Below are 15,957 nucleotides of genomic sequence, written 5' to 3'. Positions count from 1 at the left end.
TTGGGTCACCTTTCTTTGGAATGGGCACAAATATGGATCTCTTCCAGTCAGTCAGCCAGATAGTTGTCTTCCAAATTTCTTGGCAGAGATGAGTGAAAAACTTAAATTTAAACTTAGAGAAGTGAAAAAAAGTCATTTTTGGAACCAGAGAATTTAAAATAAAAAGTTGTTTATATAGTCATATTTATTTGGAATATTTTATCTTCTGAACAAAAGTCAAAACTTTATAAAAATTTTAGGCCTGCTCACTAATGGGAAATGAATGGGGCATCCAGGGTATCATTCTCCTTGTTGTTTTGTTGTTAAGTACTGTCAAATTGGCTCTGACCCATAGTGACCCTGTATAGGATTTCCAAGGAACAGCTGATGAGCTTGAACCGACAACCTTGTGGTTCAAACCAACTGCCTAACTTGGCACCAATGCAGTATATATTGTTAACAGAATGTGATGAGTTAGTCACCGTTACTCATTTACTTTGGAGTCCTGGTGTGGTTCTACAGCAAAGCACCGGACTGCTAACAGCAAGATTGGAAGCTCAAAGCCACCTACCAGCTGCTCCTTGGAAACCCTAGACAGGATTGCTGAGTCAGTACTGACTCCACAGTACTTAACAACAACTCCTTTAACTATAGAAAACAAGGGCTGTTTATCAGACAGCTCTCAATGTGAGCACTTTACCCAAATACTCATTTATTGTTTATTTCAGATATTTGTAATTAGCAGATGTTTGACTTAGTTAGACACTGTGTGTTTTTACATTTCTGCTGAATCATGTTTGACAGTACTAAAAGTTAGGTTAATTTTCTAAGTCTTAAAATACATTGTGCTGTTTTGACACTTGATAAAAGGGTATAAACTTGTTTGGTTTAGTATCTTACTCTGCATTGAAATATATTATACTTGTACTTTTAGAAATGACTTATGCTGTATTTTGCTCCTCCAAAGCTTAAACCTATTACATGAAATTAAAGGTAAACAAAGGTACCCAGTGTGAGGGATTCACAGCAGCTGAGTACGGGTGATGGTGCATGAAGATGATGTGCAGCACTACAGCACTGTCAAAGAGTTGTCGCTGTTGCTAAGTGCCACTGAGTCAGTCTCAACCCACAGCAACCCTGCATAGGGTTTCTGAGGAGTGGCTGGTGGGTTTGAACTGCCAACATTGTGATTCAAATCAACCTTGAGGTAGAGTGCTTATCCTATGGCATCACACCACGACTCTCCTTTTTAAGATATACAGGCCCAAAACATGACATAACAGCTGAAATGAGTGGGAAAAACAAAACTTTTTAAAAGTAAAAAGGGACTAAGCTAGACTTACCTCACACATTGGCTTTAATAGCTGAAGAACTTCACTTTTTATGCCTCCACTATCCAAAAAAGCACATGTCAGAGTTTTTATCCAAACATCATGATTTTCACTTTGAGGAATCCACAAACTTGTCTCATCCAGGTCTTCTAAAGGATTTTCTTTGTCATGTCTAGGTACTTCTAAAAACTAGGCAGAAAATGCTAATAAGATCATTAGAAATATATATTTACTTCTCCTATAAATACACTTGCTTCCAAATGAAACTAAATACACTTAAAACCAAAGATGTGAACAATAGTTACATTTTGAAATCGAGATACACTTTTGTTTATGAGTGGCAGAGTGATACGGTGAAAACCAACCTAGCAGGAAATTTAGATATTCTCAGTTCTGCCACTCACTAGTGGAATATGAAACAAATCACCAACTCTGCCTCATCTGTCTCATTAACAAAAGCAGTACAAAGCTACCACACAGAACTGACTCCAAGATAAAATAAGATGTTTAAATGTTAAGACTACAGTGATTTAAGGAGTCCTGGTATGGTACTATAAGATAAGTACTGGACTGCTCATTACAAGGTAGGAGGTTCAAACCCTATACAGGGACACTAGGAGCTGGAACAGACCCAGTGGTAGTGAAAAACAACAACAACAAAAATACAGGCTATAAGTCTGTCATTAAGAACCTGCCTTCCCAACTCAACCATCATTCCTGTCAGCTTTTCCACACTGTTATAATAAAAAATGATCATAAAGCTTCAAGAGACAGTTTCAATTATTTCTAGGAAAAAGTTAAATGTTAGTACATTAGGATTTTAGCCATTTGATATTCATAGCCCATTGTAAATAAAATGGTGGCAGGCATAGTGCTCATTCAATAAGCATTTATTGTTTGACGTACCTTTTTTCTCGATGTTCTAAAAGGCTGCAGGTAAGTGAGCATGGGATCAGTTGTCATTTTATAAATCTCCCAGAAACTATGACCAGTCTTTGTGGCTAAAATGCTTTTCAAACAGGTAACAGCAGCTGATCGAACTTTGACACTGAAAATCATGTAATTAAAATGTCTATAAATTACATCAGTTATTAATCTTGATGAATGTTAAGCAATGTTCATTTAAAAAAGATAAAATGAGAAACTGTATAGTAACAGGAAACTCTACATCTATAAAATTCTATAGCTTCAAAGACTAAATTATTAAAGAAAATTTAATATTCATTCAAGCAATTTGAGTTACTAATAACTGCAAAAGAAGTTCCTTTTATTTAACATACTAAAGTTTACATTAAGACTGCTGTCAGTTACAGGAGTCTTGCTGTGGCTCTGCAGGAAAGCACTGGAGAGCCAACCAGAAGATTGGCAGTTCAAACCTACCAGCTGTTCCTCAGAAACCCTATACATGGCTGCTGAGTTGGAACTGACTTGATGGCACTTAACAATAACAACAAAAGTATAAGTTAAAAGGAATGAGAAGAAATTAACTCAAGAAAACACTATTTTATTAATATAATCTCTGGTGAGGCACAAATAATTTTGTGTAGGGAAGAATAGAATTTCCCCAAAATGATAAAATTATTAATAACAATTCTAAACAAACAGTAAGTACATATTTATTTTGGAAACCAGAGGGGAACCTAGTTGAGAATCAACAGGCAAGGCATCTAAATTCTCTAATAAAAAACTACATGCTTCTATTTTGCATCAAAAAAATAGGAACAGAGGGGCTGTAATACAAGACTATTGAAAATAAGATAGCTGATAAAAAAAAAAAGTCAGAGCTTTGATACTGTGAATTAATAAGTATAAGTTTTTATTCCTTTGAATATACTCAGTTTAAAATAAAAGCATAAAAACCATGGTATTACCCAACTGCTCAGAACCTAAACTTGGATTCTTCCTTAATCCCTCTTTATTTCCTATCCAATTTATCAGCAAATCCTGCTGGCTTATGGTAACACACATCCTGGTTCATCCACATCTCTCTCCACTACCACTCAAATCCAAGTTAGTATCATGTCCGCTTGCAGAAGTTTAATAATCACTATTTTCATATTTCTAATTTTACCCATTCAAAATCCATTCATAATATACAAATCAAAGTAAAAACTGTAAGCTGCATCCTGTCACTATACTTAAAATTCTATGTTTTACTCCTACATAACAAATAAAATTCAAATTTGCTAAACAGATTTAATTATACCTTTTCAATCTCATCTCCTACTATCTTCCCCAATACGAGGCTTCTTTCTGTTCTTCAAACACAAGCTTATTTCCACTTGAATGTTACCTCCTATAAACTCATTCCTGATTACTCAACTCAGATCAGCTAAGTGACACCTCCTCAGAAAAGTCTTTCAGGACTATTACTGTATTTGGAGATCCCTTGGTCAGCTTCCTCTTTGTAGGACTGAAGTCCCTTAAAAATAACTACTAATTTTTTTTTCCTGTAAAAAAAATGTTATATAGAGAAACCAAAATTGCACTTCCTCTCTATTGTTCCTAAATCTAAGTTTTGGACGTTTTGGCATGCTAGGAGAGACTAAAAGTAGGTTCCTGCTCAATGTTCTTTTATAGAGAACAAAAAGAAGTCTGAAGGAGCAAGGTTTAGGAATAGAGGGTGGATGAGTAAGGTTTCCCAATGATTTTCTCAAAGGACAGCCCCTCAAAGAATAAGCAGGTGCATTGTCATGATTGGAAAAATTCCTTGGTGCAACTTTCCTGACTTTTTTCTTACCAATGCACTTTTCAATTTTCTCAAAACTTCTTCATAAGCTTCTGTGATTGTTCTGGTCCTTCAAGAAATCTATCAAGTTTACACCTTTGGAATTCCTAAACCATAATCCTTTGAGCTGATTTCTCTGCCCTGAATTCAATTGGCTCAGAAAATCCCTTCAGAAGCCACTGTTTTGAATGAAAGTTTTTTAAGGCACTCTATCAAGATTAAGACAAATGTATCACTGAGAGAACTTGTCTGCAGCCATCAAGTGATCAGGGATATGTTTAAACATGTTGTTTGGAATAAGCCCATGCATGTATGAACTGGAACTCTAATGGCAATACTTTTTGACTCAGCCTCATATCTCTTTACTTATTTCTCAGAAAACCCAATTTCAAATTATTGTAACTGACACACTTAATGTTTGTAAATTGGGGGTTGCTGTTCTTTAAGTGCTGTCGAGTCAGTTCTGACTCATAGTGACCCTGTACAAGGTTTCTGAGGAGCAGCTGGTGGGTTTGAACTGCCGACCTTGTGGTTTGAAGTCCAGTGCTGATCCTACAGTATCACATCAGGAGTTCATATTGGGGGCAGGGAAAAGGAATCTTAAAAATTGCCAGAATTAGTTTGAAATGCATTTTAAAATTAAGATAATGAATAGAAAGATGGATAGGTGTATTAAAGGAGGTTAAATATTAATGATACTACAATTAGCATTTATTATACTTACAAAGAGATACATAAACCAAAACCAAACCCACTGCCTTCTGAGTGATTCAGACTCATCGGGATCCTATAGAGAAGAGTAGAACTACTATATAGGGTTTCTAAGGTTATAATCTTTATGGAAGTACACTGCCACATTTTTCTCCCTAGAAGTGGCTGGTAGGCTCAAACCTCTGACCTTTAAGTTAGTAGCTGCATGCTTAACCACTAAGCCTCTTTAGGTAATGAACATTCTCTTCGAATTTCAGATTAAATAAGTGCATCAAATGTAAAGTATCAATAAACACTCACCAATCTTCTACCAGTGAATTATTCAGATGGGTCAGCATTATGAAAATCCACTGAAGTTCTTTATCTTCAAATAATTCAAGGGCCTTATTATAAGATGCATCCTTACTATGTTGTATAGCAATGGTAGAGAAATCCATAGGACCCAATTCTCCCAAGCAGGATCCAACAGCCTCTGTATACAGACATTTCATTTTAGAAGTCATAGGCATGAAATCAAACATAAAACAGTAGTTTTCAAACCAAAAATAAACTGCTGCTTTGTCATTCCTCAAAGTTTAGGTATGCTTTCAAAGATTTTGAGTGAAGAATTTAATTAGCCTGACTACTAAGTAGCTACTTGTATAGCTTCCATGTTTGTCTCCATACCAAATGTTTTTCAACCTGGTTGCACTAATTTATTCTCCTACCAACTATGTGTGACAGTCCCAGTTCCTTGAATCTTCCCTAATACTGACAGTGTTGTCTTTATATTTTGTCATTTTTGTGAGTGGTTAATTTAGCTGCAGGACAATGCGCTGGGACTGCAAGATCAGTTGGAACCATAAGGTCAGTGGTTCAAACTCACCAGCTGATCCATGGAAATCCTACACAGTGTTGCTATGTGTCGGAACCAACTCGATCTTTTTATTTATTAACAATTTGGGTATTTTCTTTTGCCAAGTGTCCATTAAGTCTTTTGTCCATCTTTAACATTGGGTTGTCTTCTTTTTTATTGATTTGTAGGAATTCTTTATATAATTTGGATGAGTCCCTTTTGAGTACATAAATTGCACTACTTTCTTCCAATTTTCACTCTCTTAACATGAGATTTTCATTTAAAACAGCATATACATTGAATTTTTTTCAAAGAACTTTTTATTAATTGAGTGAAGGTTTCAGAAACGATCATCAGTCCCATTCAACAAACCATATAGTTCGTGTCATTATATTGACTGCAATCTCTTCCATGTACCACTAACAGTATTTACCGCTGTTCACTTTAACTCTGCATTCCTCCCTGTATCATCCACTACCTTCATCTTTCCTGTGCCAACTTCCCTCTTGTATTCTACCTTCCCTTTCACCCAAGTTAATATGTGTCTACTCCCTATCCAGTGAATAATTTTCCCTGCCCTCCCATCCCTGGTAAGCATAAAAGAAAGTTTCTTTTTAACAAGAAAAGTTTTTTTTAACTTTTTACAACAGTGGTCTCATAAAATATTTGTCCTTTTGTGATTGACTAATTTCACTCAACTAATTTCATTTAACCTCCCAGTTCATCCATGTTATGAGGTGTTTTACAGATTCATTCTTGTTCTTCAAAGTTGCGGAGTATTCCATTATGTGTACATACCAATGTTTGTATCCATTCAGCTACTCTGTCTCTTGACTGGCATTTAATCCATTTACATTCAATGTAATTATCAATATGAATAAACTGAATACTGTAATTTTGGTGTGTGCTGTCTCTAGGTGTTGCTAGTTTCTGTGCTCCACATAAATTTCTGTGCTGAGTTAATTTTGTTTATGGGTTTTCATTTTCCTCATTACTGTTGTTTTAATGCTTACTACAAGTTTGATTTTCCTCTTTTTTCATTTTGATGTGAAGGCATATTCATTTTCTTTGAGGTTACCCTGGATTTGATTAGTATTCTTCCCTGTTTAAAACAGTCTGTTTTATCTCAAAATCTACTTGGCTACCTCGCAGTTTGGTAATTATGTATCTATACGATTCCTTCTTTTTGCTTTGTAGTTGATTTAGCTGCTCTTCAGAAAACGTACACAGGGTCACTACGAGTTGGAACCAACTCTATGGCACTTTAACAACAATATGTTTACTCTACTTTGGATACTTCTATATCTGGATTGAGTTCTGGGTTGTGGTGTTATGTATGGTAATCTCAGATCGTTGGTTCTCAGTGCAAAGAGCACCCTTTAGTATTTTTTGTAAAATTGGTCTGGTTATTACAAATTCCTTTAATTTCTGTTTATCTAATTTCGCTGTTGTATTTGAGGGGTAGTTTTGCTGGGTATATGTTTTTTTATTAGGAATTTTTTTCGTTCAGAGTTTTGTAGATGTCATCCCATTGCCTTCTTGCATACTGAATTTCTGAGAAATCAGAGCTTAGTTTTATTGGTTCTCCTTTGTAGATAACTGTTTTTTCTGAGCTGCTCTCAGGATTTTTTTCCTTATCTGTTGTTTTGGAAAGTTTGACTATGGTACGTCTTGATGATTTTCTTTTGGGGTCTATCCTGTTTGGGGTTCATTCCGTTCTTGTATGCTTATCTTCTCATCTTTCATGATGTTAGGGAAGGGTTCTTTCAGCAACTCTGATAATTTTCTCTGTGCATTTTATTGTCTCTTCCTGTTCTGGAATTCCAGTTACCTGTAAGTTATTCCTCTTTATGATGTCCACATAAATCTCAGGATTTCTTCTGATTTTTTCATTCTTTTTTCAGAATATTTTTCTAGCTTACTGATATTGAAAAAAATTATCTTCAAGGACACTAATTCTGGGTTCTATTCATTGAAATCTGCTTCTTTGCCCTTTCAATGTATTGTCCATTTCTGAGACCTTAGTATTATCTTCAAGATTTCTATTTGCAGGTTTTGTATTGCTTCAAAATATACATTGATTTTACCTGTTCTTTTTAGTGCTTTCCTAAATCCTTCTAAATTTTTTTCTGTTTTTCTCCTTGCTTTCCTCAATCTTTCTGTAACTCCATTGAAGATATCTAAATATTATTCTTTTGAATTTTTTCTCAGGTAGTTCCATTATGTTTTTTTCCTCAGAAACATTTTCTGGCTCTGCAGCTTGGTCATTTGAGTGACTCTCTCTTGTTTCTCCATGTGAGCTAATGTCTTCTGCTGTCTCCAAGTCATTGTAGAGATGTTTTGTTTGTATTTAATTGATGTTGGTGTGCTTTTAGGCTCTCATCAACTGTCTCCTGGTGGGTGTGATTAAGGAAAGAAAACATGCACTCTTTTCCATTTGCTGTATGTGCAGCTCAGTTTAAGGTGGATTTGGCTAGTGCTGGCTGATGTCTATTGTTAATCAGATTGTATGCTGTTGTTGTTGTGTTAAGTGATGACCAGTCAGGTTCCTACCCATAGCAACCCTGTATAGGATTTCCGAGGAGCAGCTGGTGAGCTTGAAGCACAGGCCTCCTGGTTCAAGTAGACTTTGCAGTCCAGCGTGTTCACAAACAGCACCACAGCAGGAATCACTGTATGCGAGCTGTTACTGGCTCTTGTTCAGTGAGTGGAGCTACAGAGTGTAAGGCTGTGGCTGAGATATCTGGGCAAGGTTGCTGTCTCCCATCGGCTGGGGTAAAAGAAGAAAACACACACAGGAAAACAAAACAGAACAACCAAACAAGTAAACAACAGTTAAAACAGAATAATATAATAAAAAATTATATTAAAATATAATAAAGGAGAAAAAAAGTAATAAAAATGGACAGCAACAATAAAAAAAGAAAAAAACTAAAAAGAGAAAGCAGTTGTACAAGAGAAAAATAAAAGGAAAAGAAAAAAACAGTTATAAACAGAGAGAGAAGTTGAAAAGAAAAAGAGAAGAGAGAGTAGTACAGGAAAAATAAAGAGGAAAAAAAAAGAAGAGTGGAAATGAGAAACAGAAGAACAGAAGAGAAAATAATAATGGAGATAGAATAAAAATTAAGGGAAGGGAAAAGAGGAAGGAGAAAAAAGAATAAACCAAAACAATGAAAGTAAAAAACACCCAAAAATCAGTGACGTTGTGGGCCCCAAAGAGAAGAAAATTCTGAGGGGCTCCTGCTGACCAAGGAACTCACAAGGTGGGTGGAGGAGGGATGTGACTGCTGAGTGCCCAGCCTTAGATGGAGTTCCTCTAGGCCTAGGTGTTGTCTAGGTTTTGGGCACCCAATCCAGAATGAAGGAACAACTCAGAAACGGAAGGTGAAAATGGTTGTACAACTCGAAGAATGTCACTAAATGTTTGTTTTACTGTATATATTTTCAACAACAACAAAGTTTACAAAAAAGGAGGTACCCTAAATACTAGACTCCCAATGAGAAGTTAAGGCGGATTCAACTGAAAGATAACAGAATCTGTGAAGTACCTCTTCTGAGTTCCATTTTTATTTGAAATGATACTAAGTTAATCATTTGATATTTCTATATCATGATCATCATATCTAAATGCCTGTATTACACAAGATATTGTAGAATTTCTTTTAAGTACTGGATACTACTGCTGCTACTGAGTCAGTTCCAACTCATGGGAACCCTACATGCATCGGAATAGAACTGCACTCCATAGGGTTTTCACTGACTAAGATCTTATGGAAATAGATCACCAGGCCATGCTCCCTCACAGATTCTTGATAAATTTAAATTGCCAGGCTTTGAGCCAAACCTGCTCATGCTACCAGGAACATTAATATTAACTACTTATCTGACATTAGAAGTCTTGTGTGGTACTGCAAGATAAGCACTGGATCACAAAGTTGGTTTGAACTTCAAGGTTGGTGGTTCAAACTCACCAGCCACTCTTCGGAAACCCTGTACAAGATCGCTATGAGTTGGAACTGACTCAAAAGCACTTGATAACAACTGACATTAGGCTTTCTCCACCAAATAATGGTAGAAAAGGTCATTAATTCTGTTTTAATATTCGAGTCTTCATTTTTATATTTGTTATAAAAAAAGATACTAAATATCAGAAAGAATAATACATTTCTAAAATATCTTAGCAACCAACTGATTTATAGCCTATCAAATCTACAAATCGCTATTTATGAGTTTCCCAATTATCTATTAAGGTATTTTCAAATAACTACTGGACTGCTAACCACAATGTCAGCAATTCAAAACCATTAACTCCTCCTTGGACACCCTATATAAGGTTGCTATGTGTCAGACCTGACTTGATGGCACTTAACAACAATGTACAAATCACACCTTTTATCTTATGTCAAGGTATTAGGAAGGAAAATACGAAAAGCAAGAAATTATGGAAATCTAAATGAATTAGAAACATAACTAGCTACCATATCACATTTACCCAATACCCCAAATAACAAAACTTTTTATATTTTGAAGAATTATAAACATGAACATAGAAACATAAAAATTCAACCACTCAGATAAACAATTTACCTAAAACTTCTCTTTCACCAGTATGGTTTACTGCCATTTTGGATAGCTGCAACAAGCTGATAACTAGCTTCACCATAATTCCATCTTGTGGGTTTTCTAGAAGTAGTTTGGAAAAAATTACTTTAAATTATGAAGACAATTTTGCTGGAAATATGCACATAAATAATCTGATGAGAAAACTTTCAGGAAGATTAAAAAGGCTTTAAATCTCAAGCAGCTCAACAACTCTGTATTAAATGGATCTGAACTTCAGGGAAAGGTGCCTTAAATAAACTGCAGAGTAATAAATACCTTAGCAAAATCATAATCCAAAACACTTGAAATAATTCAACACTAAAGTTAGAAGAGAGCTTGAGAAACTGCTCATTTTTTTATCCTCTTGCTTCTAAAATCTACACTAGCACTATTTCATACAACTTTCTGTAGTGATGGTGATGTCCTAGAGTCTGTGCTATTCGATACAGCAGCCACCAGCCACATGTTACTCCACAGAACCCACATTTCATAGGAATACCATCTAAATTTTATTAATCTATTCATTGATTTAAAATTAAATTAAATAGCCCCAAGTAGCTAATAGCTATATTGGCTAAGGTTCAGTATAGGCCAATAATATATTCAAATACAGGAAGTGAGAGATAGAGGCATTCATGTAGAACATATATACATAATATTCAAACAAATACATTAGAAATCCTGAGATTAGATGCTCAAAACCAAAACTAGTTTTTAAACATACTGAGGATAAATACAATAGAAAAATAAAAAATGAATGGATACAGAAAAATACAACCAAGTTTCCTTAAATGGAAAGCTGTAATAACTTAAAACTCAAATAAAAATTAATATAAATATGGATATTTTCTGAACTGTAAAAAAAAAAAAAAAAAAACCTAGATACACACATATACATATATGCACATCTAAAAACATACAAGCTCTGGTAGCGTAGTGGTTACTAATCGGGCTGCTAATCTCAAGGTCAGCAGTTTGAATCTACCAGTTCTTCTGTGGGAAAAAGATGAGGCATTTTGCTCCCATAAAGATTTATAGCCTTGGAAACCCTGTACAGGGTCGCTATGAGTCAGAATCGACTCCACGGCACACCACCACCACCACCAAAACCATACACAAGTATATAATTACATAGACACAAAATACATGTGCACACATAATAGTTACATGGCTTAAAATGCCATATATTTTTCACTGAAACTGGAGCAATAGGCTTAACACTAAGAAATTATTTCTTTTTCTTTAGGTAGAAAAAGTTAAAAATTTTAAAACCATGTTATAACATGGTGATGTTTAAGTTTCAGAGAAATCATTCTGACAGAGATGTAAGGATGGATAAAATGGCAAATTGATGTAAGGAAAGCAATTAAAGTTTGTTATGGTTAGATGAGAAATGATGAGGGTCTGAACTAAGTGAAATAAAGCTACCAGCAAGAATTTATGGGAAATCCTTTAAAAAAGAAATAGGAACAAATAATTCATGCCATTAAAATTAGTACCCTGAGAAGCTCTAATAAGATCCTTCATTTGATCTTTATGTTGCTCCAATTGTCTTCGAAGATCCTTCAATCCTTCAAGTCTTGTCAATGGAAGGGCATCATAAACACTTATGGAGAGAAAATGGTTAATTTCCTAAAAGAGAAAATAGGTTAAAGATATAACATGCTTTTGTTGTTATGACCCTGTATAGGGTTTCTGAGGAGCGGCTGGTGAACTTAAACCACCAACCTTGTGGTTCAAACTGACCATGCAGTCCAGTGCATTATCCTACAGTGCTACACCAGGGCTCCTTAATTAAGGCTGTTAAATAACTTAATAAAAAAATTATCAATTGCCCTGTGTAGACATTGACTGAAAATGTTATTAATATGAAACAGGATAGAAATAAATTATGTCTTCTATTTCAAACTCTATTTGTTTCAATTCTTTAAATTTTTAACAGACGCTCATAAGTTAGATTTCGAAATTGTTACGGCATACGCAATTGGAGCAGAACGCTTAAATTTCTTTTTACCTATTAGTTTACCTAATTTTGTATCTGACTGTATTCAAAAAAATTTTTCACAGCATAAGCTGGAACCCTGAGCATCAGGACAGTACAGAGAGGTGGGCTGAATGCTAACTAGAAAAGGAAGCTGAACAACAGCAGTTGTGTCCAGCACCTAGAAAGAGGCAGACTATGGGCTGGCTTTGCATAGCGCAGCTATCTTGAGCTTTTGTGAGCAGCTGTTGATACAGCAGCCTGCAGGCACAACACACAACTGGAGGTTGGCAGCAAGGGAGTGTTAGTCTCTCTTGTTCCAGTGCCCTACAAGTAACTGGTAGCATGACTGTTCCTGCCTTTCCCAGTCCAGAGGCCAGTGGCACGCCCTCCTGCACATCCTCGGCTCTGCCTGGGGTCTGGCTGGCATAGTGCCCCTGCTTCTGGAGGTGTGTGAACAACCCTGAAGTATGCTACACAAACAGTAAACTGAGAGCTAACTGTTCACATTTTCTGTCACTACCACATCCACAGATGTGGTGAGTGCCAAGAACAAACTAAAATAAAAGCATCAGCTAAACATAAATATGATACCACAATGCCTCAAAGAAAATAAACAACTTCAGTTTATACAAAGAAACAAGACAGAGTACCGCAAACAAGTGACCAACATACAGAGCCAGAAACGTAACACCAGCAAAGGTATCAGAACTACCTGATAAGGGATTTAAAAGAATGCTAATTAGGCATCTTCATTGGATGGTGAGAAAAATTGAGAAAGATACAGATGAAATCAAGGAAAGCAGAGACAAAACTAAGGAAAAATTCAACAAACACACTAACAAAATAACTAAAGAACAAAAAACATCCAAAGAAAGCCTAAGATTTATGTGGGACACTGTATCAACTGGAAGGAGCTCTGATAGCATAGTGGTTACGAATTGGGCTATGAACTGCAAGGTCAGCAGTTCGAAACTACCAGCGGCTCCGTGGGAGAAAGATGAGGCTTTCTGCTCCCATAAAGATTTACAGCCTTGGAAACCCTGTTCAGGGTTGCTATGGGTCGGAACCAACTCGACGGCACTTGACAACAACAACATATCTGTATAAAAGTGGACCCATGTAGTTTAAACTTGTGATTTTCAAGGATCTGCTGCAAATCAAGAGCCAAAGAGTAAGAAGAAGGAATAATATAGTTACTGAACTTCCAAACAAAGAGGAAATCAAATAGATTTCAAGAAAAAAATTAACTAGCCCTAAAACTGGACTCCTGGCTTGGCTCTGTAAGATTAGCACTGAACAGCAAACCACAAGGTTGACAGTTCAAGCCCACCTGCTGCTCCTCAGAAACTCTATACAGATAGTGTTGCTATGAGTAGGAACTGACTCAACAACACTTAACAACAACAACCTAAAACTGGACCAAACCTTACTTACTCATAGTTTTAACCCAATCCTTAACCTTAACATTAACCCTACTCCTAACCTAACAATAAACAAAGTCCTAGGTCTAACCTAGACCTAGTCGTAGACCCAATCTTAACCCTCAATTCTTACTCCTACCCCCCAAAAGGTTAACTTTATTTTAAATGCAAACATTACATTGTCCCTCAAAGCACCAGATCGTAATTTAAGTTATTAATGGACCACAGGATTTTATATACATCAAAATAAAGCACATTTTATATCACATTCATTGAATACTTAAATTGAGATCCTTACCAGGTAACTCTGATACCTTTGCTGCAATATAAGACAATTTATCAGGGGGTTACAAAAAGTTCATAGAAAAATGGAATGAACCAAGAATGGAATTTTTCCATGAACATTTTGGATCTCCCTTGTTCAGCTTATATTTCTAAAGCTGACACTTGTTTAAAAGGTTCTCAACAACAACAATTGCCTATGCTAATACAAAACAGTAAAATGACAAAACAATCTTACCTCCAATAATGAAAAAGGTCCTCTACTGTATTTGATTTTCTGCTGAGTAATACGTAAATCCTTAAAAACAACATGGTCAGGAAAAGGATCTAAGAGTTTAATTGTGACATAGAGGTTTTCATTATCCTTGTTGTCTATTACTAGGTATTTCAACAAGTCCAATACCTAAATATAATTTCAAAATAAAGATATTGAAAGGTGAGAAATGGCTTAATTACATGTTAGCATAAGACATTTAAAACCCAATGCAATAAAAATGAACACCAATGAACCAGTACAAATAAAATGTTTTAATTACTTTAAAGATATTCACTTGTTAATTTTCTATGCTTTCAAATAATTCAATGAGTATCTAATGTGCTACTAGAGACTCTGCCGTGTAGTATAAAAATGTCACTATTACTTAAATATTTTATATAAGTAATCTCATACCATCATAGTGAAAAATATGAACTATTATCTGTAGTTTTGACTATGTCTACAATTCATCGTAAGTAATAGAAATGACACGCTTATTGATTAAATCAAATTTACTAGTAATTAACTGATTACAAAATTAATACATTCAGAATGTTTTTCCAACCATCAAGTAAACATAAAACTCAACTCCTTGCAACAAAACTTTATCAATGTATTTCAAAAACTGTTCTGAAGATTATTCAGATTACCTGGTTCTGAACTTCCAACTGTTCATTCACAAGGGGTATAAGTGTGCCAACAATAACGTGGAGATGGCTTTCTAAAGCATCCTTACAGTAAGTCACTGCTGTCTGGCAAACCCGACTTAACAAGTCACAACAAAGGGAGAAGCTACGTAATGACACATCCATAAAACGAGAAGGCCTAAAACAGTGAGGTAAAAACATACAATTGATTCATGAAGATATTTAGAATTCCATTTAAGTATTTATTTAATGTTTACAAAAAATATATATATACTCTATTTAGCAGTTCTAACTCTGATACGGCTTGACATAGAAGTCATTTTCATATAATTCACTAATGGTTTAAAAGACCAAAAGAAAAGTATAATGAAACAAAATGGAAATAAGACATTCTCCATGGGCTGTGAAGGGCTTACTGATTTGATAGCAATGTTAATTACTGATAAAAGAGCAAGTAACAGACACTAGTTAAAATCAATAGAAAGCATCCGAGACATGAAAATCAATATATAACCCCAATTCTAAAGTACCCTATATACAAGTGGCTCTTGAACAATATGAGCTTGAACGGCATGATATTTTTTCTGTTGTTATTAGGGTGAGCTCAAGAGTTTTTAAGCAGATACTGCTAACACAACGGCAACATAAAAAAAAAAAATCTGTGTAAAAGTAGGCCCATGCAGTTTAAACTTGTGATTTTCAAGGATCTGCTGCAAATCATATGCAGATTTTTATCTGCTTGGTAGGTCATCATGCGTAACCTACACACTGTTCAAGGGTCAATTATTGTATATATTTTGATACAATCTATATAGACCATTTAGAGCCCTAGTTTTGGCACTGTAGGATAAGCACTGAACTGAGAGTTACAAGGTCAACTGCTCTCAAAAAAACAGGGTCACTATGAGTGGGAACCGACTGGATTCCATACAATAACAACATACAGAATATTCAGTTTAAAATGTTGAAAATTCATAGGTCTTAAGATTCTAGAGTTGGAAGAGTAGCAGTTTTTTAAAAAAAGGTAGCTATACGTGTAACTGAAAAGAAAAATTTAACAAATATTTGTTGTTGTTGTTATGTGCTGTGGAGTCGGTTCCGACTCATAGCGACCCTGTACAGGGTTTCCGAGGCTGTAAATCTTTACTGGAGCAGAAAGCCTCATCTTTCTCCCACGGAAC

The 15,957-nt window shown here is 35.4% G+C and overlaps 1 protein-coding gene across 1 annotated transcript in view; it reads right to left on the bottom strand.

The window, feature by feature from the left end:
- ATM (ataxia telangiectasia mutated) overlaps positions 1-15,957 on the bottom strand; it is a 136,138-nt gene that overhangs the window by 62,923 nt on the left and 57,258 nt on the right. Inside the window, exons 29-35 of the mRNA XM_006833800.1 lie at positions 14,780-14,954; positions 14,112-14,276; positions 11,686-11,818; positions 10,172-10,267; positions 5,050-5,221; positions 2,217-2,358; positions 1,323-1,499 (exon numbers count right to left, since the gene is read on the bottom strand). Of these exons, the coding sequence (XP_006833863.1) occupies positions 1,323-1,499; positions 2,217-2,358; positions 5,050-5,221; positions 10,172-10,267; positions 11,686-11,818; positions 14,112-14,276; positions 14,780-14,954 (1,060 nt within the window). The remainder of the gene's footprint in view (positions 1-1,322; positions 1,500-2,216; positions 2,359-5,049; positions 5,222-10,171; positions 10,268-11,685; positions 11,819-14,111; positions 14,277-14,779; positions 14,955-15,957) is intronic.

The sequence above is a fragment of the Chrysochloris asiatica genome, unplaced genomic scaffold (assembly GCF_000296735.1).
Source record: "Chrysochloris asiatica unplaced genomic scaffold, ChrAsi1.0 scaffold00008, whole genome shotgun sequence".
NCBI classification, from domain to species: Eukaryota; Metazoa; Chordata; class Mammalia; order Afrosoricida; family Chrysochloridae; genus Chrysochloris; species Chrysochloris asiatica.
The sequence above is the reverse complement of the archived record's forward strand: the minus strand, read 5'-3'. Positions and strand labels throughout refer to the sequence as shown.